Here is a 27,238-nt window from a genome sequence, read left to right on the forward strand (position 1 = left end):
GTGGCCCTGATAATTTCCTTTATTGATAAGATTTAACTTGCCCAGCCACCATCTTCACGAGACTGCATGCACGAGTGCACACGATCTTTTATGGCCCCAACAATTTTTTTTTCTCCCTCTTCCCCTCTTGCTGTGCAGTTCACACATCACTTTCACAGTCACTCAGGGAAGAATGCTCAGTGTTTCCAAGCAGCACAAAAAGACACATGGTGGGGTTCGGTAGTAAGGCATTTGGAGGAATCGCCGCGGTCGTGTTCACTTTCCAGAGAGACCGGTGAGCAAAGTGGTTCAGAAGACTTGCACGAGGAATGTGGTGGAGCCGTCGCGCCACGTCGGGTCGTCCGCGATCTGTGCCCTACACATGGGGCAGGTCCTTTCTCTGTCGAACCACACTGACACGCACTCCTCACAGAATATGTGCTGAAATGGAGGCGAGAAAGAAAGAGCACGGATCACCCAACGGCCCACATCAAAACAATCATCACCGAAATTCACCCATAGGCTATAGGCTGTATTCACTGGCGAGGCACGCATGCAGGCAACCATGTGAGTGCGCCGTCACTGGTTACGTCAAGCTCCGCGGGATGGCGGTACTTGTTCGTGCTACGCACATGGCGTGTGTTGGATGTCCCAAACTCTACCCCACCGAACGCAAAGTAATGCCTCGAGTCCAATGTGAGTGCGATTAATAACATCTCTGTTGACACCATTGTTGAGAATCGAGTTGAAACAGAGCAGACGACGCACGCCGGTGTTTTTTTTTCTGCAATGTGCGGGTGCAATGGCACAAGCTGCGCCATGTCCATGGCGCATCGGCCATGTTTGTGGCCATTTCCAATGTTGCCAAGCGAAGAAATTGACAGCTAAACTGCTCAGTGAATACCACCTATAGACATTCAGCAGTGAGAGTTGCAGCTAAACGTCTAGCATTGCTGGTTTGACACTCATTGTGCACTTTTGCAAAGCGATTTACAAACGAAGTATGCAAGACAGCAGAGTGGTAGCAAAGCTGTTCCGGGTGAATAAGTATTACGCTCTGGTTAGTCTCACAACTTTATGAATTCCGTAGCAGTACTGGTATACCCCGAATGACAGAGTGCACCCGAGCAAGGTTCACTGAAACTAGTTACTATAAATATGCAAGTTTTAGAAAGCGAGTAATACTGCAATAAATTTTTTTTAGTGACGCGTGCGGCTCCAGAGACGTGAGTAACTCACACTGCATGCAAGCATGGTGGGTCGCTTGAAGTCGTCTTGGCAAATAGGACAAACATCCCCCACTGCCTTCGTCTGTTCGGCCGTTGGCGGACGTCCATAATTCTGAAAAAGCAGACCAGAGAAGGGATTAGATCTGTAAACTCACTTCCAGCGAACAATTCTACGTACGACCATTTGAGCCAAAAAATGTTTATTTGAAAAATAAAACTCTAATAACAAATTAAGCTAAATATACATAAAATACACTTGAAAATCAAAGAAAAACCAAATTTGTCTTCCCTTGTGCTATGGAAGGCTATATTCGACAGCTAGCATGCAACCCCGAATTATAGCTTTTGAACTTGTCCTTTCTTGTGAAAGGGAAGATTAAAATGCTCATCATTATGCTGTCGATGAAACAATCCCTGGAACTGACTGACACAGCCATGATGTACAACACATCTAAGCCCGCTTTCCTTATAGCTCACTGGCTCCTCTGAAATGGATGTCAACATCTTCTGAACCTTTGGCTCAGGTCAGCTACTGATAATTCACCCTTTCTGATTGACTTGGGTGACAAAGCCTCTCTGGTAGAACTCTACATCCTCTAATTTGAGCTCCAAACTGCGATATACGTATTCAGCGATAAACCCTCCTGAAACCTGCAGCTTTTTTGCTGTTGTCATGTGATCATGCTCACGTCAATGTTAAGCAATTTTTTTACAACATTTAAACTGAAACAAGGCACAACTTACCACATTTGAGAGGGCTTGAGTGAGAGCCCTCTTCCAAGCTCTTGTCTTTGAGACAACCTCTGTGCACTGAAGAAAAAGAAAATGGAAAAACACAAGATGTTTGCTACGATCGACAAGACATTGGCTAAAAGAAGTAAGGAAAAGGCTCAAATTGCAGACTTCCTAACCGCACACTTAGCATACTAAACTGCAGCTGCCTACTGTTTGGTTTTGAATCTACTATGTTTGTTACTCAGCTGGTAATCGGAGCAACAGCAAATGTGGTGTGCTGACCTAGCGCTTGTACAAGTAAGCAAAGCGCACATGATATAATGTAATGCCAGGCTTAGCGTATTTCTTTACGTGAACCTGCGAATACATTCTCGCAAGCACTGGGCCACCCATAAAGTGTTTTCTGACTGGTACTTCATTAAAATTTACATCATGAAGATCAAAAAGAAAGACAAGGGGACACTCATAGAGCACCGTGTTTAGTTCTTTTTTTTTTCTCAAACGAAAATTGGCGCACGCACTTATTTGTTCCCCTCGAATAAGGTGGGGCATGAAAAAGTTTATCACCATCTGTGGCACCTGTCAAGCTGAAGATGCTAAATGAAGACACACAAGCACCATAGTTAAAGCCTAACTGCATAGATGACACACAGCAAACGAGACCACGTTGAAACAAAGATGTTACAACTGGAAATTTTACTCCATTAGTAGTTTTGCTGGGTTTTAGAATGCGGTACTTGATTGATTGTAGGGTTTAACGCATTGGCGTGTTAAACCCTACAATCAGAGAACCAAACACCTCATCTCATGTCAGCCTGACCATACCTTGCTTTCGTTGACAAAATACAAAAAGAAGCAACACCGTGGCCTGGCTCGTGAAAAACATTATCGATGTACCACCTACCCCACAACAGAAATGAGGATAATGCGTCAATACAGAAACTTTCAGCAGTGCATGTGATCTTGAAGCCGCCGTGGGGGCAAAACTTCCACAGCCATTTTCTTAAAGCAATAAAGCGCAAGGGTAACGAAGGGTAACACCAGAATGCAACAAAAGCAGCAACAGTGGTGCACTGGTTTAAAAGCCACACATGGGGCAAGAGCAAGGGAGGGGAGGACCGACCTTGCAGAGCAGGTAGGCCCCGGAGAGGACCATGCTGAACATCTTTCCCGTGCCCGTGTACGACTCGGAGAAGTAGTACAGCCAGTGCTGCATGGGCATCACTGACCGGTACAGCTGCGAGCAGCTCTCCACAAACAGGTAGTAGCGACCCTGCAGGGGGAGAACACAGCTCAGCACCACTTGATTGATTGTAGGGTTTAACGTGCCGACGCAACGCAGGCGATGAGGCGCGCCGTAGTGGAGGGCTCCGGATTAATTTTGACCACCTGGGGATCTTTGACGTGCGCCGGAATTTCGTACACACAGGCGTTTTTGCTTTTCGCCTCCATCAGAAAAGCGGCCACTGCAGCCGGGAGCTCAAAACCACTTGTGACAGATGCCTGACGAAGCCCGTCTAAGCCGACAAGGCTGGACCAGCTGCATAATACCAGCCCCATGTTCAAGCGAGGTAAACGCTTTCTGGAAGACAAGCCGGGGGATTCCAGCTCATGCTGATAAATTAAAAAGGAAATAAAAAAGGATGTTGACGCAGTGAACTGCAACACACTTAATACAACATTACATGTCAATATTAATATACACATGCAGCTTGGTGTTGCATTTGGACTAATATTGGCAGTTTTGAAAGTCGGCTGCAGATTAATTTACTTTCTTTTTGCCCACTCCTTTCTCAAATACTTGCTTAGAAACAAGCTACAAAGTTTCCTCCTTCTTTACAACACACCTATTGCAAATGTCTCGAACGGAGAAGAAAAACAGATAAATTTTTCCTGAATATGGCACTCAAGTTCTACTAATCGGCAATAATTTAACCACAGAACAGGAAAGAAAAAAATCCTCAGCCATCTTCACTAACGTGAAACTTGGGGAGGAGCAAAGCATGCAGTGTATAAGTGTATTCAAAGATTGTAAGTCTCTCTCTTGCCACATGGCGCACGCTGATTGGGCGCCGGAGAAGCGCCGGTGGGAGGAGCAATCGCGTGCTTGCAGAGGTGGTGGCGCCCTCTCTTGCATTGAAAAGTATTTAGGCAATTAGACGGACTGGCCCTACGTTGCCTTCGTGTCACACGCTGCAGCATGCTAAGTATGCTTTACAGGAGAAAACCTGGCATTTGAAACCAATTTCGAGACGGAATTCAACAAATTTTTGTTATTAATGCAATTAAATCATGATTGTTACTGCATTTTAAATTAGTTAAAATCACGCTAGTTTATTCCAAACTGGCTTTATAATCATACCCTTGTTTTTTGACTACTGTTTGACAATTTGATTTACCGTGACGACAGGAGACACTGACAGCCCGAGCCCCTACGGTGCTTCGTCCCTAAAAAAATTGGGCTCATAAAGTAGGCAGAGAAACTCCGGCAAGCGACCAAATTCCCTTTTTACAATTCCGCCGCCCCTGATCTAGGCATTTCACGGATTTCATTCAATTTGGCATCACCAACCAAAACCTATTGCAGCAGCCTCTGTCATCGCGCCTATATACAAAAAACAACGTCACCTTTTTCCTCCCAACCAATCCTCGCTACAAAAAACGTGCAGATCTACGTGCAGCTTTGCGATCCGTAGATATAGAGAGCCGTAGGCATATCTGTATCCGGCTCCTTGTATCCGTAGATATAGGAAACCGCGAGACGTACGCGTCTGGGGAAGAAGGCGAGGAAGCCGGGCAGGGCAATGATGAGCGCCTTGACCAGGATGGTGATCAGTTTCAGGACAAAGTCCGTGACCACCACGATCCAGACCACCTCTAGTCCGCCAATGGGCTGGGAGTATGGAGGCACCAGGATCAGCCTGCACACGGGTGGAGGGTGGGTGGGAGAACCGACACAGTGCTCTCTCTCTGTCTTTCTCATCTTCAAAGAAGGACTCCTTCCACGAATGGCATGTGCCACTTCACATGCCACAGCGACAAACCACCAGTAAAAATGTAAAAATTGATTTTACATTGTAAGCACTAAACATGTAAACAGCAACTTTCCTTAAAGTTCATGCATACGAAGAGTTCTCTCATTTAGGATTTGCTCGAAACAAACTATATCTACTGTAAAAACGCGCCAGAAAAGGAGATACAGGGAGCCTTTTTCATGGATTATACACCTGCTGTGAAATACGAAGACTTGCACAGAACTTGACACAGTAGCATGCATTTTTCTGTTAAAAAGACATGTAGACAATAGAAAAAACAATCAGTATATGGTATTGTCCTTCTTATATATGCACAATAATGGCAATCAATCAATGAAACAGGGTTATGGAATCGTAGTAGCAAGCATGTTGCAGCGGAGGCAGAACCAGAGTGATGAGTGTTCCGGTGCTTTTAATTAAGAGGACACTAAATGCTGGACAGCTTTTTGTTCTAACCTAAGCATCACACCTCTAAAAATTGTTCCGGATTCAGTCTTTCGTCAATTTGTTCGTTTAGAAACGAATAATTAAACTGGCATGTTTATTTGTTTTTCCAATGCCCCTTCCATTTCCCTGTTAAACACAAGAACAAATCACACAACACAAAGTCTTACAAGCACCAGAGGTGCTGTCTTCCAAGAGCAGGAGTATAAAATACTCGTATGATTACCCAGCATAGCAGCTGACAACCAGACAGGCCGCATTGCACTAATAATCTCAGGCTTTTGTCCCTTGTGGTAAATAAATAGGCACAGACAGCAGGCAAAACGAGGCAACAGTTCTGCCATCCACGTGCATCGTAAGTCTCTTGAATGTACTCCGCGACAACAACACATGAATGGAATCAAAACTATACAATATTGCACAGTTACCGTGACAGCCTGCTTCTAATAATGTTTAAGAGCTCGAGTTACAGCATACATTCATTTTTAATTTACGCGTCCCTGCCTCACTGTTCGTTTCTGAGGGATGCTTCATCAAGCTCCACCAATCCTGTTTCACAGTTTATGTTTAAAATTTAGAATAATTAGAATGCAGCCTGGAGCGACAATGTCACTTAAATGAACTAGGTTTTTTTTTTCTACACACTGTTCTATCTCTGGAACAATAAAGCACTATACATATCACTAACGTAAAGCTACAGCAGCAACTACAGCTGAATGGCCGCAAAGCTGCACAAGCCAAGGAAAAAAAAAAAAAAAACTTAGAAAATGGGGAAGTGGGATGAAAAACTAATGCAGGCAAGTGGTTAGCGAGCAGTTAAGAAATCATACAGTAACTCCAGTTTATGCACACTATATGAGATGATGCACTCTGCCTGGGCAAGAAACAGATGGCTGCACTGAGTCATCCCATACGCAAGAAAGATTCTTTCCAAACAAAAAGGTCGGGGGGGGGGGAGGGAGCAAAAGCAAAAACTCACGAAGGAAGAGGTCTAGTCAATCATTCTTAAAGGGCCGCACAGCTGTTGCAGGCCTCTGGGATATGCACACCTGCTTGGCCCTCTAAATTCTGCCTCCTGGAGACGATCTACGAGAAGTCTGTCCTTGCGGCCAGGTTTTACGGCCTCACCACGCAGAACGGAGACACGAAGGAACAAATAAGAAGCAGCGGAGCTTGTTTGCAACCCGTACGTTTGTGTGCAGAGAGCAAACATATGCACTAGCTGCTCTGAATGAAAATATACGCCTTCGATTTCTCTGGATATTTCTTGTTTTATGAAGCCACTTATCCACACAGCACTACTGAGGCCATTCAGAATGAATTGTAAGGGCTCTGACTTGTTCAGTGCTTTTAATGATATTTACAGAGTGAACCATTGGGGTAGTATTTGCAATAGCTTCTGCTTCCAAAAAAAAAAAAGGATGCTGTAAGGCCAGCTAGTCTTATTGGTAGTACATATACATCATGCATTGCTTAAAATTAGTACTTCATATGCTAGGCATATATGTTTTCCAGCCTGATAAAGGTACACTACACACTGGACATTTTTCATTTAAGTTTATTATGCCGGTGGAGAGAAAAAAAAAAAAAAAAAAGCACTCCAAGACCCATAATGTACAATGATATGAAATATATTTTCAAGCAATAATTACGCACTTATTAATTGCAAACAAGAATGTAATGCTTCAAACTGCAGGGTACTGACATTGCAACACACACGTTCATCGGGGAGGTGCAAGTGCCATTCTGAAGGCGAACATTCATGCACAGAAAAAAAAAAAAAAAAAAAAAGGACCGCGTATCTGCTGCTTTTGCTGCAAATGTCAATGAAAGACGATAGTCAATTGGCACCCCTGTCAAGTAAATGCATCCCTTCTTTTTGCCGCTGACCTCTCATGCTGTTCCTCTTCCATCTTGTTCCTCCCAGGATAACACACTAGAGGTTTGCTAGAAGTCATTTAAATATACAGCGTTCCACTGCCCCAGGCCAGGTGCCTCGATGCCAGTGCTAATGCATGGTGGAGACGTGTGTGAATCGAGGTGCCACACTTCAACATTTATAGAACCATGTTGCCCTTCTCCACGTGCGTTTCAAGCGGAACAAGGAACCTATCTAGTAAAACCTTTCGTAACTGTGGCCGTTTGATCTTTTAAAATGCTGCCAGAAGCTATAGTAGCGCGAGCAACAGCAGGCGACGGAGTGAATGTTTTTTTCTGCAGTAGATGTAGTATTTCATTTGTTATCGCAAACGAAATCCGTAAACTTTTTAATAAAGGAACACTGCAAATATCACTCATGTATTGATTTTCTGCATCACATTTGCGTAATGTCTTGTTCTTGTTCAACAATGTTGACAAGTATGAACATTGACATTGGACATTGGAACATTGACATTAGTTAAAGCTTGGATGTGGGTATATAAGACTATTGAGCAGTTTCTGTTTCACTTTGGCCGGGTGGCTTATTTGTGTAATGTCTTGTTCTTGTTCAACAATGTTGACAAGTATGAGCATTGACATTGGACATTTGAACATTGACATTGGTTAAAATTTGGATGTGGGTATATAAGACTATTGAGCAGTTTCCGTTTCACTTTGGCCGGGTGGCTTAATCGAGTCACAGACAGACAGACAGACAGACAGACATACAGACAGACCAAAATTTCTGCGTTTAAGTAGCCAAAGAAGGACTATTGTCTTTAAAAAGTTCCCGCTGACAACTTGCTAAAACTCTACCAGTAGGTAGTATTTCTAATTCAATAAATTTATGGCAATGTAATGGTGTTTAAAAGGCAAATTTAAAGCCACAAGATCAATGCTTATATTTCTGCAACCCGGTTATATGCCTTGATGATATGTGGCATAGCTGCCAAGCTTTTGTTACACTTGTTGCTATGCCGCAGTGTAGTTTGCAAAAAAAAAAAAAAAAATTAAGCATAGCTTAAACTCTGCCCACTTTGAAGTGCATTTGAAGATGACTGAAACTCTCCCTCTAATGCCAATAGTATGCCATCTCGTCTCTCCGAGATTCATCCTAGCTATGCATTGTTTCATTGTGTTTGATACTCAAGTCCCCTTCACTGCAGTTTGAAACCGACGTTAACTTCTCATTTCTCAACACTCTGCGTACGTACATCTTGTCGGGGGCATTTAGCTCAGATTTTCCTCCCCGTTCAGTCGTGCAGCCCCCGTTCCCACTACGTCCAAATTCTCTCACTGTGTTCATTTTCTCCGAGCCTCGTGTTGCGAGATTTTCCTTCACTTTCCCCATCCGGCTTCTTTACAGCCCGCCAACTCTTCATCCTCAGCTTTAACCCGCCCCCTCTCCGCAAATCTCTCCTCCGTTCTTGGCGTTTCCTTAGTTCAACGCGCAATGCACACAATCGTAACGCCCATACCCAATGAAACGGAAACGCTCGAAGATATGAATAGTCCGGTATTTTGGCTTTTCCCGCGCCACAGCAGGTCTAAAAGCCTTGAAACACAGAAGGGGGCAGCACTCACGCGTAGGCCAGCCCTTTCTCGGCCAGCACGAAGTAGACGAACCCGATGCAGGTGCAGAGGTTGGTGACCACGATGAGCAAGCTGCTAAGTTGCCGCTTCGCCTGCCGGGTCGGGAGAGGTCATGGTCACCGCACAGCACCAAAGGCACACCAGCAGAAGCAGCCCAAACAGCAGCAGGTAGCACAGCATCGTGGCCCCACCACCACAAGGGGAGAGAGGGGCTTACGAAACCCTTCAGGGGAAACTGCCCAACCACACAACTTCCCAGCGTTAAGCCAACCAGGTGTTTTTAAAAAAGCAGCAGAGGGCAAGTATTTCGAAAGACTGCGCTATCTATTAAGTCACACCTGACGAAGAGAATGATGTAGCAATGGCAAGATAGGGCCTACAAAATGCAAATGACCAGATCGGGCATCAAAAACTCCAGAGCTTTTCTTTTCCTCTGGCGCCCTTAGGAAGAAACAAGGAATGAAAGTTTTCCCGCCAAAAGGAACCTGAAAGCTACCAACTTGCTTTAAATTACCGCAATGACAAAAACGGGGCTTCCACACACGAAGCTGGCAATGTGAGAAAAAAAAAAAAAAAACGACTGACAGTTCGACGATAAAAACAAACAAACAAACAACAAACGAAAGAGCGACAGCTGCCCCTAGAGCCAAAGTACTTGCTATGCGCAAGTACTGCCAGAGGTACAGAACATCTGCTGTCAGCTGTCACAACCCAGGCACACTTTCAATCCTACCCGCGCATTCCTGCTTGCCTTATGTCGTCCCAACACTCGGGAGGAAAAGAAACAAGAACAAAAAGGCGAAATCAGCTTTCAGATGCCCATGCATGCAAGAAATGCACAGTGCTCCAAGTCCAACAGAAGCCAAAAACTAACACGAGAAAGATTCACCTCGTACACTGAACGGAAATCGCAAAATAGCATAACCTAAGTACGAAAACAAGCACGCCTTCAAAGCAGTGACAACACAATCCAGTGACACTTCAGATACGCAGCCAGGCAGATGTACGACACAAGAGATGTCAAGAGATTCCCTCACTAAGAAGTGGCGAGAGCGAAATGATCACAGAGGAGAGTTGCATGCGATGCGAGGAAGTAAACGGAAAAAACAAAGCCAACAAACAAAACTCAACAGACTGGAAAATGACTAGCTGTCCCGATACAAATTGGAAAGCAGAAGGGCACACAGCAAAGAGCAGATGTGTACGAGCAGCGGCTAGACGAAAGGACTGCGTGACTGTCGCATAGCTAGCCAAGCTCAGAACCATCCCCCTTGCCCCCTTCTCTTTCCATCCTCCCAGCCAGCTTCTTCAAACACAACTCCTCTCCCCCTTTGCACTCCCCCTCTCTCCCTCTCCCGTTCGTCTCTTACAGCTTGTGTGGCAGAAGGCAGAAAGTATCTCTCTCTAGGCCCTTTCCTATTGGCTGTCCAAGCGCACACATACATGCACGCAAAAAAAAAAAAAAAAGGATGGACTAAAACCTGGCTGCCGCAGCTGTGATGGACACAGCTGTTTGCTGACAGATACAGATGTTTGTGGAGGGAAGGAGAAAGGTGAGAGAGAGGGGGAGAGGGCACTGCTGCCTTTGGCGAGCAGGCCCTTTGCGACAGCACTCTCCCAGGAACAGCCCACTGAACTCGATCAGAAATGGAATGCAGAAAAAAACAACCGGCCAAGGCCAAGTTCTGCATAACGACAAAAAAGCAACGAGGAGCTTAACATCCTAACAAGAAAAAAAAAGAGTGGATTAAAAAATGAGTGCATGCATAATGAAGGAACTAATTAAAGCCTGAGAGCTCATGCTGGCACGGAAATACAGCCATCTGTTTTCAGTGGCCTGTTCAAGTGACTTTGTCAGCCTTCTGGAAGTCTGAGGCTTTGAAACAGCAGTGAGCTCGACAACTAACGCTGCTTGCTTCAGACATTTTCTGGACAGGTTTTTAATGAACCGCCAGGCAGAGATGCGGATTGCTAAAAAGGGCATAGTCTGCTAAGTAAGAGGAAGTTTCAGCTCATTTGATTTACACTTCACAGTTTACTCAGCTATTTTCTTTTTCTTTTAATAAGCCAGGCATGTACAGGCTAAACAGGCATGTACAGGCCTGGCATGTATCAGGCATGTGTAAGCTAAAAAATAATATCACGGTGCTACTGATGTTCCCAAGAATCTGCAATGCAAATGCATAGGCTGGATCTACAAGGTTAGATAACAATCAATACTTTTAAAAAGGTGGGGTCTTTGCTCAGCTTTAGCTCTCTGCAATACTAGCCTCATTAGGACCACTCTGCTGATAAGAGCAAAACATGTTTGCATTAAACAAGCAAAATTTTTTTGAGAATAAATAGTAGAGTGATATTTGGAGTTGAGCTTAGGATGTTCTCTAACAAAGAGTAAGAGGTGCATAACTAAAGCCTTGCAAAAAAATCAACTCAAATTTACAAAGTTGTACTCTTGCAACAAAGCCTAATGCAAAACTCTATGGATACCAGGGTTAGTACACTCACATCAGATGAAGTTGACGCCTTGGAACCTTTCCTAGTTCATGCCTTTGTATCCAGAGTGCCTACCAAATTTACACTTCCAAATTGTGAGTTTTTCAGGCTTTCCTGAGAGCCTTTGTAAAATTCTCTCAACTATAGAACTCCGTTTTATCTCAACAGAGGCTGACACCTAATGCTGTCACAATTTAGTAAATATATTAAAGAATAAAAATGAGGTGGTGATAAACAGATTTTGAATGCAAATACTACCATATGAATAGCAGATAGTAGTTCTTACTTCATTAAAAAAAGAAACACAAGGTAGACATTAGCTAAATTCACAGCAAATTGAATGTAGCTACAAAAAAATGGTAAAACCCATTGCAAATCACATAGAATATTTTCCAACGTAATTATAATCAGGGTACCAAACCAAATATATTTTCAAGTGTAAGATATATATACTGGTACCAACCTCATTGGTTATAGCAGTATGTCATATGATGGACTTCCTCAGCAAAATGTCGATAAAATCTATTTAGACCCACCATATATTATCGTGCACAGCCACACTTACTATATGACCTGCTGGTGGCTTTCTGTAGCTGCGGGGTTTTCACACCTCATCACAATGCAAACACAGCAAATTTTTCAAATGCCAGAGCAAATTTAGAGCCACCGGGTTTTTGCTGTACAGTGTAGACCATTTATAACGTAACCGGTTATAGTGCGGGACCGGATATAACGCGGGTTTTTGCGACCCCCGGTTTGCCTCCCATAGAACTCAATGCATAAGCATACCGCTTAAGATGCGGTTGGCCGAAGCACAATACCGTTTATAGTGCGGTTTTTCGGCGGGTCTGCTGATCGACCGGCGCAGCTGAGGCATCGTTTTAGGGTAGCAAAAGAAAAAAGAAAGGATGAAATCGGCCATCTGACGCAGCGTGCACTCCTTGCCCTCCTCTAACGTAGACACCCAAAGAAAAAAAAGAGGCACCCTTTAGTTCGTGCGTACCTGATAACCACAACTGACCTTGCTTGATGCATCTCGGAAGATAGCGACAGTCTCCCCATCCGCGCGCGGAAAGTTGATTTTATTAATCGTGAACCGCATGGCCCGTTTTCGCGCACGAATCGTGCACATCAGCGTTGCGCGTGAGTTTTTGTTTTTGTTTTTTTCGTGCTCGTGTCGACGATTCCGCGCTCGCGGTGGTTTCTTCGCGTGGCAGTGGGAGGAGCCTGACGACTTGCACCAATTGGGAGACGCGTACCTAATGACGGGAGATTCGAAGCGCTCCGAGCCGGCTAGCCGCGCCAGAGATGTTTAGGCTTACCACCGCGGTATTTTTTTGATGGGCGCTTTCACAAGCAGCGTGGATGGCAGTTTATATTCCACTTTTCGCCCACATTATTAGCTCCTTTCTTGCATGAGAATCTTCGCTTGCGCCCCGTGCGGCATTTCAGCGAGCGGTTAGATGGGTCGCTGGAACTTACTGGAACTGCCTGCACCGCTTCACAGCCAGTGCCGACGCCATGTCCATGTTGCCGCCTTTTACCGCGCCGCCCACACCACGCCAGTTGTATCCGCGCTGGCGTGCACTGCACGTTTTCGCGATACCAAATCTACCACGCGGTTCACGCTTTAGAACGTTGTTGCTGGTAAGCCACCGCTCTTTCCCTTTCCGAACATTCGAGCCGCGCGAAGCCGAAGATTTCCGTTGCGCTGATAAGCAGCCGCCTTCGGCATCGTGAACACAAGGTGGGGTAAAAAAAAAAAAAAAATCCCGCTGGCGTTCTTATCACGTCTTGCGGCATCTGTTCATAGACGCTAAAAACGCTGCCATGGTCTCAAAACAAACACAACAGAAGTTAAAGCCGCGCTCGCCGTTTGTGAGACTGCGCTTTTGCCCTGCAGCAGCGGCTGATGTCAAAAATAACGCGAAATATAGACCGTGCCTTCGTTTTTAAGTGCTGTGCGTTTGAGTGATGATAAATATAGGTTGACTTGAGAGATAGGTGGCGATGTGGTTGAATTCGCGCGTGTTTTGGTTATAGTGCGGTACCGCTTATAGTGCGGATTTTTGCGGCTCCCGCGACATACGTTATAAGCGGTCTACACTGTATATTTATTTATTACGCTCGGCGCTGAAAAATATTTAAAGGGTCCATGAAGACAAAATTTAAGTTAGTTTTATTCAAAAGATTTCATGTTCTATAATGCCCCCAGCGCTTGTCCGGAAAAGAAACGATGCTTTATTCACTGCGAAATTAATCAATTTAAGCTAAAATTTCGATTCTCACACCAAAACGTGTTTGAACGATGTTTGCAATGACATCATAAGAACAGGTCTTTTAGCTAAACTTGGTGACTTGTTTTAGTCAACCTAGATGGTGCCACCGCACCGCGGCAAACCGTTTTCTGCCTTAGGTTTGTTTGCGACCGTATTTATACCTAGCTTGTTTTTGTTCATGGAGAAAAGAATAGTTTTGTGAGACATGGTGCTCGCTCGACAAACGCGGTCACGTAAGACACCATGGCTTGTGTCAATCGGCCAGTGTCGTCTGAGACAACCCCAATGCCCCGCAGTGTTGTGCATCTAAAGCAAGCATAGTGCGCACAGTACCAACAGCAGAACGCATCGGTATACCGTACTTCTATGTTTACATGTGCTTTCGTAACTTTCACTGTTTGTACCACCATTCTTACTGCTATAAAATGAGTATGCATTACATTTAAGCGCAAATAGCTCGTTCAGCAAGCTTATAAACCGTGCCTAACTTGCGTTTGCTTTTTCCAGCCTCCGCCAATCGCAGAGCTGGCTGGTATGACATCATAGGTTCTGTTGCAGGAAATGAGCTAGTGGGTCACATGGCCCTTCCCTTTTTCCTAATTATACCGCTTATTTGAGCAAAGTTTACGTTATAAGTGGTGTCAGCATGATTCTAACGAGGCAATCTTTCGAATGAACCAAACTTGTGTTTTGCCTCCATGGCCCCTTTAAACACAAAAGCACTAAATGGTCCAAGTAACTGCTCTTCTATCTCATACGCAAAAACTTAAGCAGCGCAACATTTCCCAATTAGATTAGCCTTCCAATGGGTTGCAGGAAACTGGCCCAGGACCATGTGTTTTAAAAAAAAATGTTACAGAAGAGAAGCCACTGGTAGCACCTTGTGCTTACGTTGGGAATATTCTATTCCCTGCTTCCTCCTTTACTGAGAGTGAGAATTGTGGGAGAAGTTGGAACAGCAACTGTGAGTGAAACACTGAACAGTGATCGAAGCACCATAAACTGTTTGTTCTTTTCCCCGACCCAATCCTTAACCAGGGTCCATAGCCTCCTTTTCAACAGACATTCATCCATTCCCCAACTCTCCCACGGCTTGTAATCCCCCATTTAATTACACCACCTCTGCTAAAAGTAAGGTTACCCTGCTCCATAAAAATGCAGTGCCAAGCTAGTAAACTTAGGCACACGCGTTATTTGAAGGTTAGAAGCAAGTTTTTCAGGCAGGTGCGGATTCGCCACTTTGCAATGGTCTTATTTTTGATCTAACGTCCTCCAAAACTACACAACCACAAAGGGGCCTTCGAATAACAAGTTTTTTGCACATTCAGTGAGACTCTGGGTAGAACAAAGCACGTATAATTACTGCTCCCAAGCTGTGGTATATTTCCAGAGCTGCTTGCAGGAACCAATTATTCGTGGATTTCAGGCAATGCAGAGAAAAGTTAAGTTAATTAAACTTCATTCATTTACAGCAGGGGTTGGCAACCTTTTGAGGTGGAGAACCGGATGGCAAATCGTGTGTGCTTGGGCGGCTGAGGGGTGGAGGGGGGCTTTTAAGGTAAAGAGAAAGAATTCCGCTAATTGACAATAGTCTGGCTAAGTGTGTAGATGGGGGACAATGCCAACTGGAAGCAATCAATTCTCTGTTCTTGTCTGCCGTCCTACCCCATTTAAGGTCAAGACTGGCGAGTCTGCCTTCAGATAGGAAGCGAAAGGGAGATTCAACAGAAGGAAGTGGGATTGATTGTAGGGTTTAATGCGTCGACGCAACGCAGGCGATGAGGCTCGCCGTAGTGGAGGGCTCCGGATTAATTTTGACCACTTGGGGATCTTTTACGTGCGCCGAAATCTCGTACACACGGGCGCTTTTGCTTTTCGCCTCCATCAGAAAAGCAGCCTCCGCGGCCGGGAATCGAACCCGCGACCTCGTGCTCAGCAGCGCAATGCCTTAGCCATTGAGCCACCGTGGCAGGTGACAGGGGGAAGTGGGGTTCAGACAATGCGCTGGGGGCCGTATAATTTTGTCCCACGGGCCAAACGTTGTAGAACCCTGATTTACAGTATAACCAAGAAAAAGAAAAAGCGTAGCTGCCCTGCGAGCATTAGTACAATGTCACACGCGATAACGCCAGAAATGCACCGCACGTGAATTGCTCACCTGTTTGCCGACCTCTCGCTTGATAACAGAGTTAGCATGGCAGAAAGTGATGAAGAGGCCTAGGATGACTAGCACACCTGCAAAGAAATGGGCAGAGAAGCCAAGCATTACCATCAATTAGTCCCTGGACTGTCATTTTCGTGCCCATTTATGAGTCAAAGATCCATCTTACACTTCCGTGTACACCAGCCCCGTAGCCAGAGGGTTCCCGTTACTTCGAGAGTTGGCAGAAGTGCGCTGATTGCGCAGGACACAACTGAGGTGGGTGGCATAACTTTCTTCTGTTCTTTCCGATGCATCATGTCATGAAAATTAATTTCCTTGACCTAAGACTTCCGATCTCAAAGATTGGCGGGCTCTGTAGAAATTTCGACATCGCTGGACTCCCGTTGTAATTCTTAAAGGGACCCTGCAACACTTCCGATAAATGGTTTCACTCGTTCCTTCGTGTCTGGAAGCACTGTGAAAGCCATACCAGCATGGAGCGGCTCTGCATAATTTGTTCGTCGCAGCAGAGAAGCAATTGCGTTTCTGCTTTGCTTTTGTGGATATACAGAATGTTTAATTTGTGTTGAAAAAAAGATGCCATGTTTTTGACATGCAGTGCCATTTATTGTAGCATTTTCTTGGAGAGAAATCAACGTTGTGTCTGTACTGAAAGTGATTGAGAGCTTGGTTATTGCTCTGTATGTGCTTCACTGAAAAGTAACCACAACTGCTGACCGCGGTACCAGCATTTCGTTGTTTTGTTCCTCCCTTAGGTTCCCCTCCATCTCAGGCAGCGGGCTCGCCCACATATTTTCTCTGCTCGCGTGTCTTTGCGCTGCTTGTCGACACATATTTATCATCTTAGTTGTTGAATTGACGCTTATAAAACGCCAAAATGGACATAATCACGGCACAAAAGCCAAAAAACCGGCCAATGATGGCCGGTTTAAAGTATGGACTGGCAACCGGCCCGCTGTTTAAAAAACCGGTTGGGCTGGTCCAAAACCTGGGCAGGTGGCAACCCTAACACTGACCGCATCAACACATGAATAGATAATTCGTGTTTATTTGTGCAACCATCGGCGCTAAAACCATAGATTTTAGGAGGTGGGTTATCTTTGGGGCCTTTTAGTAAATTGAATATTTCGACCGTAAACAGGGATGGGAGATGTTTCGGGGGAGGGCATTCTTTGGAACTTTACGGTAAGCTTCATTGTGCACCAAAAAAGACTAGTCTAGACAAATAAAAAAGAAACAAAGAAAACTAAGACAGAAGAAATTGAGAAAAAGAAACTAAGAGGAAACGAGATAATAGGATACACTGCATAACTAACCCAACTAGACTCTAGACAAGGGAAAAGGTTTGGGCGTGTTGGTTCATAGTCACACAGAAACAAGCGCTATTTAAAAACACAGGACTTGTCCCGCTATTTAAAAAACACAGGACTTAGCGCTTGTCCCGTCCACGCCTCGTCCTATGTTTTTTATTTAAATAGCGCTTGTTTCTGTGCAGACTCTAGAGAAATTAAAAATAAGTGTTCATGTTCACAAAACACAAGAGAAAGAATACCCTGGGCTTCTATACGAAAACTAACGCACCAGTGTTAATCAACTTCTTTTTCCAACGCCAACAGCGAACTTGCCGGAAGGAGGATAGAGGGGGGTGCTCGGGTGCTCAGGTTTGGTAAGAGTGGAAGGAGGGGGCGGAGGGGGTACTCACCCACTCGGTGGTCGAAGGCCAGCTTGAGCAGGAGGATGAGCACGAAGGTGACGTACTTGTCCACCAGGGTGAGCAGGGCCCGCACCTCGGGGCTGGTGGTCAGCCGCTCGTCCGCCTCACCAGCATTGCCCGCTGCCACCTCCGGGTTGGAGGGCGGCCGGGGGGGCACCAGCTCAGGGGTGCTGCGGCTGTTGGGCAAGGGGGGCGTGGGAGAGGCCTCCTCGGGCTCCATGTTGATCACGAATGACGTGCTCGCACCTCCTCCTACACGACAGCAGGGCAGAACAGGGCGTCCAATCGGTGAATCAGCAGCACCCCCAGGTGGTTCCCTTTCTTGATGTCCACTTGGTGTTGCTGTAACAGCCACTAAGCACACTCAAAGGGCAATGCTGCAATAACCCGAAGAAGCAAATAGAAACTTCAGCTGCAGAAATTTAGCTAATCTTTTGTCCACAGCTTGTTGTTACAACAAGATGCCATGGCAGCGATAAAAACGTGCGTAAAACAATAAAACAGAACCCGGTCAACTGCAGATTTCTTATTGCCCTCACCTCGTTGCCATTGGGACATTTTTACAAACTAAATTGCTGTTTCAATAACTTTTCCTTAACTAGTTAATTGTTTTCTATCTTTTTGTTGCCTGAATGAGCTCTTCTTGTTCTATCTTTATCTTTCTATCTTTTTGTTGCCAGAATAAAAGTGGAAAAAGTACTGCTGTCTGCAAGGCCGCCATTCATCATTGCATTTGTCTGCATGCTGTGGTGAGCAGACGATCAGATCAGAGGCATCCAGAGAATTGTTAACACCTTTACAAAGGCCTAGACAAACTTATTCAGGCAACAAGAAAAGAAAAAGAAGACAAGAATAATTAGGTAAGAAAAAGTTACTAAAACAGTAACTTAATTTGAAAAAGTGTCAATAGCAAACATGGCCAGTAGAATTGCCTGACGCTGCAGTCGATCAGTGTGCTTTTATTTCAAAATGGCCTCAGGTGCCAGACCATCTACATTTCAAAGGACTATAGCAAAGCCGTATTGTTCAGCTATGGGAGATGTCTATTAAAGGGCGCGATAAAGACAGCACAGAACATTGCCTCAGCCAGAAAACTTCCACGGTGGAATAACAATACATCGTGTGTAATGCAAACTGCATTTAATTAGGGTACATAATTAGCGAAGAAAAAGAAAGGGTTTTAGCACCTCACTGCACTTTTTCGCATTTGCAAATTCACATTATATTTATGACTGTGTTTCACGTTACGAAACACATGACTGTGTTTCACGTTACGAACTCTTCGCCGAACACAAAGAATTGCGTCGAGTTCACTGAGTGCGATTAATAACATCTCTGTTGGTGCCACAGTTTAGAATCGGATTGGAACGGAGCAGATGAGACGCACGCCAGTGTCTTTTTTCTTCGGCGTGTGGCCGCAGTGGCCCAGGCTGCGCCGTGTAGGTGGCGCATCGTCCATGTCTGTGGCCGTTTCCAGTGTTGCCAAGCGAAGAAATTGACCGATAAACTTTTCAACGAATACCGTCTATAATGTCACCGGTGGTGTTAGTGGGAGGCACAACCAGCCATGGGCACATTACCAGTAAAAACTAACAGTGTTAGTTACAGTTACCTAAGCCAAAAAGTAACTGTTACAGTTACAGAGTTTCCAAAAGCAACTTGTTACAGTTACATACCGCATTTACTCGCGTAATGAACCCACTCACGTAATGAACCCTCCCCCCCACTTGTCCTCTTGAGAATTTACTTATTTGTCACTGAATAAAAAATGCAGCGGGAATATGTTTTTATCTCGGCATGGTTGCTGATCCCTTAGACCATCATAGTAACTTGATATCACACTACAGTACGCGCAGAAATGCTAAAAACGCATTCACACAAAAAGAAATCTCAACAGTAGCAAGAGACGTGAGCGCGAATGCCGTGGCTCAGAATTTAAAAATTGCGTGCTTGTGGAGCGCCACCTTCTAAACGCAGAACGAAACTTTTTGTGCCGTAAGAACGTTCCTGGGTGCGACCAAAGCACAAAACGTACTCCGCACTCCTTCCCTGCTCTTTGTTGCTACGGCTGGTTCTGGTGGCATGCGAACAAAGCACTAAACGTACTCCGCACTCCCCTGCTCTTGAGGTTCCGCGACTTCGCCATTACGCTCGTGCTTTTGTTGTTCAGCTGTGTTCCGACCTTTTTTTGTGCTTCTAGTGCGTGCCGTACGATGGGCCAGTACATGAGCTACACAGCTGAATTTAAACTGAAGGCGGTGGAGCGTGCGTTGATGCACATGGAAAACGCAAGGCTGGGCAGCACTTCGTGTACGCTACGGGCGAAAACGAGGTTTCTGGGCGGGGAACAGGGATCGCCGTGTGTTTCGTGGGTCCAAAGAAGGAAAGTTTCCCGGTGTCGGAAAAGAAATTTTGGAGTGCCTTGATAGCACGCAAGATGGTGCGCTGTGGGCCGACAACAAATGTGAGGCGGCAAGAGACTTTACTAAGGAGGATAGCTCCATGGCGAGTAGGGACCCACTAGCATGTTGCGAATAAAAAAGAAATTTGATTACACGATTACCTACGTGTTTTTACGAAAATGGCAAGGCTCTGACAGTGCTTCTCTTAGCAACTTTATTGTATGAAATTTCAACCTTTAAAACTTGCAATTTTTTCACGCATAATGAACCCTCCCCCCAAATTCATGCCGAATTTTCTGAAAAAAAGGCGGGCGCATTACGCGAGTAAATACGGTATACAGTGAAAAAGTAACGTTGTTACTTTTTCATTTCTGTATAAAACTAAGTAATAGATAACAAACAAATGATAAGAATTTATTGTTGGTGTTGGGCTCGTGTGTACCCCCTTTTTTGGTTCTCTTACTACCCAGATAGCTTCGTAGGCTTCTAAACCTACGAAGCTATCCGGGTAGTAAGAGAACCAGCTTCGTAGGTTTCTAAACCTACAAAGCTATCCGGGTCGTAAGAGAACCAAAAAAGGGGGTACACTGACTCCAACACCAACAATTGTTGTGTACACCTCATTTTGTTGATGCACCCTTAGTGTGTTTATGCGGCTCTGTTATTGGTGGGCCCCTATGCAGTGGTCTTTCTTTACAAAGGTGGGCGAGCTTCATTTTCGGTGGAGGTCTAGAAGCCAGTTTTGTTTATTTCTTGTTTCGGCTCGATTCAAGACGAAAAAAAAGTTTTGAGAAATACCTTAAAGACTGACCTCCGACCTCGGCCTATGCAGGGATAATCATACTCTTAGTGACCTCCTCTCCTAAACTGAGAGGGAAGCTGTATTGTAGAAAGGTGAAAGTTGGGGAGAATATGGCAAAGAAAGTCTGAAAACGTGGAAAGCGTGATCTGCACGTAAGCCTTTAAAAAGGAAGCAACTGTAACAGCATTTCAAGTTACAGTTACTATGCAAGAAAGTGGGCGGTATGGCGGATGTACCAGCATGTGGACCATCTGAAATCTGTTCATGTTTATTGTACAGGTAAGAAAGCAATATGGAAAATGTGCTTGCTCTGATGATCCCTTTCTGCTGGTGCTGCTGTGCCCATGGCTCTGTTGTTTGTTGTGCTGTGTTGAAACTGTGCTAAGGAAGTTATTGCTACTGTGTACCAATAAACCAGGCCCAGATCTGGAGCAGATTGCCAAAATGTCAGAAGGTATAGCAGTCGGTGTTAAAGGCACCAAAGGAAAGCGACTGTCCGATATTGAGAAGAAGCTAGATGCCTCATCTGGGCTTGAACAGAAGGTAAATGCCTGTCAGGAGCAGCTGTATTCTTTGGAAAAAGCAATTAGTGTTCTTGAAACAAAATCGATCAACTGGAAAACCATAGTCGGTGGCCCAATTTAATCGTTTGCGGTCTTCCCGAGGTGGTAAATAAAAACAGTGAAACACTTGCAAGCACCATCAACAAAAGCATTCTAAAAGACATCATGGAGCTTCACATTGAGCATATTCATTGCACAGGTAGACCTGAAACTGGCAAAGGTAGGCCAGTTATTTTTAAATTGCCTGATTGACGAGACAAAGCTAGAATACTAAAGAACGGGTCCAAACTTAAAAATACGATGCTGGCTATTGGGGAAGACTTTTCTCCGAAGACACGAGATATTAGAAAAAGCTTTGGGCAAGAACGAAAGCCAACAGAGATAATAATGAGAAAGCAAACTTGACCTTTGACAGGCTGTATATAGATAACCAAGAATATGTCTGGGACTGTCAAAAAGGCGAAAGAATCCCGGTTAAAAAAAAACCCCGGAATCAAAGCCCGTCCGATGACTAGACAGTATGCCCAATCACTAAACCATGCATAAGGGAATAATCCACACTTAGTTCAATAACTAATTCAATGAAAAGTAAACGTTTTGTTATCGGTGAGCAGCGCTTTAATCAAAAATGCCTCTGCTTGGTTAACATAAACGCCCAATGAGTCAGTAACAAGACTGAACTCATGGAAATTACCTTACTTCAATACAATCCTCATGTAACAGTTGTGTCTGCGACATGGTTGTGCCATGAAATAGCTGATGATGATGTACTCCCCTCTCGTATAAGGTGTTTAATAAAGACTAAACTACAAGTGGAGGGGCAATAACCATCCTTGTGAAAGAAACACTGCAGGCCTAAATTATCATCAGGTCAAGTCACACAATAATGATAATTGAGGGACATTGACGACCTAGAATGCGTATGCATTAGACTGTGCTGTTGGAGCCGTACCTTCATTTTGTATGCACTTTAAAGACCCCTGTAGGCTACGTGTAAATCCATGAAAAAAAATTAGCTGAACATATGCCCAATTTCGCAGCAACAAAGTTCTGTTAGCAGGTGATTTTAACCTTCCTTCTGCTGATTGGGAGCATTTTACGACAGGGCCATTGTACAAAAAAGAGACAGAGATAGTGCTTAACATCATGCTCACCCATAACTTGATGCAAGTTGTGAGTGAACTCATGTGCATGGGTCCTCTAGTTCGATTTTCGATTTAGTATTAATAAGCCGTGAACTCGAGCAGTACATTGTTTCAGTAGAACAGGGCCTATCCGATCATAACTTGGTTAGTGTTTCTGTTCCCCTCATGAAATTCCCAAGTGCTAAAAAAATCTTCAGGGGATTGTTTTAGATTACTCGCGAGCAGATGACATATTTGTAATAGAATACATGGAATCGTGTTTTGCTGTCTTTGAGGTGGGCGATGTCGGGACAATGCGGAATAAATTTAAAGAAATGTGTCATCATTGAATCGATCGATTTATAGCGAATAAACAGAAAAAAGTGCACAAACCAACACCCTAGATAACATGAGATATAATTCAGTTAAAGCGAAAGATAAAACGATTTAGAAACAAGCATGCACAGTCTGGTACTCTTTCAGTCCTCAGCCTTGCATATGCTTATCCAAAGATCGTTATTTCAAGAAACTGCTGCCCAACTTTATAAAGACCGACCCAACTAAATTCTGGAACCACATTGGTGACAGAAAGAAGCCCCTGACCGAAATAGCAATTGATGGCGTGATTGTAAATGACGAAAAAGAGATAGCTGACCATTTTAATATGTATTATCAAAGTGTGTTTTCCGGCTCCAGTGTATATTATCCAAACAGTAAAGTGTTCGACCCATGCGAAGTGTCCTTTGTGTCCTATTCTGGAGTATTTTCAATGCTTTCAAATCTTCATTCAAAAAAGTTGCGTGGACCTGATAATCTCCCAAATGTGTTCCTAAGGAGATATGCCGAACATGTCATTAAATTCCCATACGAAATCTTTTATGTTTCATTGTAGTCATCAAAGCTACCAAGTGACTGGAAAACCGTAATCGCAAGTCCTGTATTCAAGAAAAGTGACCGTTTGTCGCATCAAAATTATCAACCCATATCTTTAATCTCACCTTGCTGCAGAATAACAGAACACACAATCGCCACCCAAATTGTAAATTTTTTAATCAACATTCAATCCTGACAAATTTTCAGCATGGCTTCAGAAAGGAATATTTGACAGTAGCACAACTGGTTAGAATAATTCACTCATTTGCACTTAATCTGCATAACAATAGGCAAACTGACAATTTTTTTTTATTTCAAAAAGTCATACGACGGGGTTCCACACGACAAATTGATCTTTAAGCTTAAACATACTGGCCTTCCCGACATCTTTGTAAACTGGACTGCTGACTATCTAAATAACCGTGAACAGTTTGTTGCTATTATTGAACACCATTCGCAATCTCTTCATGTCGCATCAGGTGTACCCCAAGGAAGTGTCCTGGGCCATTCCTTTTTTTTCTTAAACATGAATTATATTGTGAATGTCATTTCTGTGCATATTAGATGATTTGCAGATGATTGTGTTTTGTAGCGTGATGTTAACTCTTCTGATGATCAAAATGAACTTAACTCAAACCTTTATAATATATATCAGTGGTGCAGTGAGGGGGTAATGGTCTTTTGTAGAAAGAAGTGTCTGCATGTGTTTGACATGTAAAAAACTTCTGCTAAATAGTGTACTAGCTTGGGTCTTCAACTCAGAGAGGTTGTTATCTACAAATATTTGGGCTTAACTATAACTCATAATTTGTCTTGGCACTTGCATGTAGACAATGTATGTTCAGCTGCCTTTTGCAAACTTGATTTTATAAGACATAAACTGTGTAACTGTCTTGCCAATGTAAAGCTTCTTAGTTATATTTCTTTTATACAACCTAAATTGGTATATGCCAGCATTGTATAGGACCCTTACACTAAGCTTAATATTAACAAACTTGGGCGGGCTCAAGGGAAAGCTGTTCACTTTGCCTACTCCAAATACTTACCATTGGATCCACCTTCCACACTGATGTCTGCAAATGACATTCAGACTCTTGAGTCCTGCAGATGTGAACAATGGCTGGATTTTCTTCAATTATCAATCTATCACCGTACTTATCTTTTCTATCAACAAGGAACACACGGCATCACCACCCCAATTTGCTAACCCCATTTTTTGCGAGAACTGATACCTTCGTGTACTCTTTTTTTTCCACGAACAGTGTCTGAGTGGAACAAGTTATGTGAACCTCATTCATTGTAAAGTATGTAGAATTAAGTTTATTATTCTTGCTTGGCATATGTTACCACCTGTGCTGTTGAATGAAGTGTACTGTAATGTTGCAGAATGAAGTGCATTGTTGTGTTGCATAATGAAGTATATTGTAGTGTGTAGAACGAAGTTTATTATTTTTGTATGGCGTACATTATTACTTGTGTTGTATATGTGATGTGCTATTTCCTGCTTGGACCATTTAGGTTCCACAGTATGTATTAAAATGAAAATAACAGTGTTACAGTTACAAGTTCCTCCAACTTAAAAGCAACTAGTTACAGTTACGAGTTACTTAAAAAAGTAACCGGTTACTAGTAACACGTTACTAGTAACTAGTTACTGCCTAAGACTGGGAACAACTATGATAGGACCATGGAGGGGAATAGAAACACCAGAGGCTCTAGTAACAGTAAGACATCAAAATTAAAAGAAATATCAGGAACTCACGAGGCCGTTTGCTTGTTGGAATATTAAATGTTTAGGGTGGGCTGCAGTTATAATCCAGCCAAACATTCACCTGAGCTTGAGCTTATGAACCAAAACAAGCAGGAAACCCATGGCCACACTTTTACACAGAAATGCTCCACTAGGTTTTAGAGGCAGGAAAGGGGAATGCCCTAGTTTGCAGCTGCTGCCAAACTGGGCCTATCTGCATCTATCCCACATAGACACTGCCTGCTTTTGCCAGTCTTCTTTCCCCAAGTTTCCCCAAGTACACTGCAAAACTTCTGGTACATCATGTTTACTTAGAAAAAAAGGGTGCATAACTTAAAATACATGCACTCTTGCGAGCAAATTCCCTGTATAATAAATGCATAATTTCTAACCACACGAAACTGTAGCAGTAAGGTATGAACTGCCAAATCTTATAATGCAAGGTTGTACATCTTCATGGTCTTTGCAATGTAATGCCAGAAACGTTGCCCCCAAAGAGTACTTTCAAATGCAGCGAAGATTGGGTTTTACCATTGCAAGGAAATGAAAATGGTAGAAGCACAGCCGTCAAGCAGCAATAACAGCACTGAATACAGATGAAATAGCAGTCTGCCATGTTTATTGTGTAGATCGCCCGAATCGCTAAACCAAGCATGCAGGCAGAAAATATATAAATTAGTTATAATTTTGACAAAACACATCCCATGAGGTTTAATGCGCTGACGCTACACAGGCTATGAGGCACGCCATAGTGGAGGGCTCCGGATTAATTTCAACCATCTGGGGATTTTTAATGTGCGCCGAAATCTCAAACACACGGGCGTTTTCGCTTTTCACCTCCATCAGAAAAGGGGTGTAGAGGGAGCAACATATGTTAAAGAATTTAAAGGAGCACCTCCAGAGCAACCATTAGTGCAGGCAATTTGAGCTTGCGCTCAGTTGAGCATGGAACACAATTTAGCTGATTCGTGGACGCAGTGGATAGAATGCTGCAGTCTATTTATTGGGTGAGGAAACCAGCACTAATCTCATTGCTGCTCAAAATGAAGCCAAATCTCAAACAATAAATGAAAGGCTGTAGTGAGCCCATATGCCAAAAAGATATTAATAGGTACTGCTTGGGCACAGGTCAGCATACTCACTCGTGAGTACACTCATTTGTACTCGTATGTACTCAACCAGACAAAAAAGTGAGTGCGATGACAAGCGAGTACAGATGTGAGTAAATGTGCTCGTGAGTGCAGTACTCATGAGTGCTGCACTCACGAGTACATGTAATCATGAGCAGTACTCATGAGTACTGCACTCGCGAGTACAAACTTGTGTTTCATCACGCACTCGAGTCATGACGTGTGCACGGGTCTCATGCATTTTGTGGCGCCCTTAAAGAAGGTAAAACGAGGTGTTAAGAGGGAATACTACAGCTCTCTTTAGTACCTCTTCTGCAATGTTGCCACTCTCGGCAACCGTTCGCCATAGGGTTGCCATAGTGACAGCCCGGGTAAATATGGGTGGCTTCGTTGCATTTCCTTCATTCAAATTATTCACAGGGAGAGGCACGGGAGTTTGCTTGCATGTACAGTGCACGCTGAAGGCACTCTTTCTTGGTCTCCAGAATCGGAAAACAGAAAAGTTTTTGCCTGTTTCAGGTGGACAAAATGGTGAAAAGGAAACCAGGGGAACCAACTGGTACGGGCTGGAAATGTTCTTTGGTTCTGGCTTAGTTGAGTCCATAGACCTAGTTCAGTGCACGAATGAAAGTAGTTGACTGCGAGAACAGATCAGCAGAAACACTTTTGAATACGATAAATGTAAGTACAAATTGAGTACAAGTGAGTACAGATTGAGTATGACTACAAGTGAGTATGGATGAGTTGAGTACGAGTGAGTAAAGATTGAGTACAAGTACAAGTGAGTACAGATTAAGTACGAGTACTCGTGAGGACTAATAAGTGAGTACAAGCAAGTACGATTACAAATGAGTATAGATGAATGAGTACGAGTTATTTCGGATACAGATGACCTTTTTCAGTCCGAGTTTGAGTGGGTATAGTGTGAAGGGGAAAAATTGTGATTGAGCTTGAGTGAGTTCTTTTTTTTTTGCCACCCTATGTGCTTGGGATATGGCACAGGCAGCAA

General features: G+C 43.9%; 1 protein-coding gene across 1 annotated transcript in view; it reads right to left on the reverse strand.

Annotated features, from left to right (window-relative positions):
• Position 1: 1 nt before the first annotated feature.
• The window catches only part of LOC144145703 (RING finger and transmembrane domain-containing protein 2), a 34,689-nt gene continuing 7,452 nt past the window's right edge, over positions 2-27,238 (reverse strand). The window contains exons 4-11 of the mRNA XM_077677385.1: positions 17,574-17,837; positions 15,866-15,942; positions 8,927-9,027; positions 4,711-4,864; positions 3,067-3,216; positions 1,953-2,018; positions 1,219-1,320; positions 2-420 (exon numbers count right to left, since the gene is read on the reverse strand). Coding sequence (XP_077533511.1) covers positions 289-420; positions 1,219-1,320; positions 1,953-2,018; positions 3,067-3,216; positions 4,711-4,864; positions 8,927-9,027; positions 15,866-15,942; positions 17,574-17,837 — 1,046 coding nt within the window. The 3' untranslated portion in view covers positions 2-288. The remainder of the gene's footprint in view (positions 421-1,218; positions 1,321-1,952; positions 2,019-3,066; positions 3,217-4,710; positions 4,865-8,926; positions 9,028-15,865; positions 15,943-17,573; positions 17,838-27,238) is intronic.

This window comes from Haemaphysalis longicornis, unplaced genomic scaffold (genome assembly GCF_048455015.1).
Source record: "Haemaphysalis longicornis isolate Haplotype H1 unplaced genomic scaffold, Haemaphysalis longicornis Haplotype H1 scaffold_7, whole genome shotgun sequence".
NCBI classification, from domain to species: Eukaryota; Metazoa; Arthropoda; class Arachnida; order Ixodida; family Ixodidae; genus Haemaphysalis; species Haemaphysalis longicornis.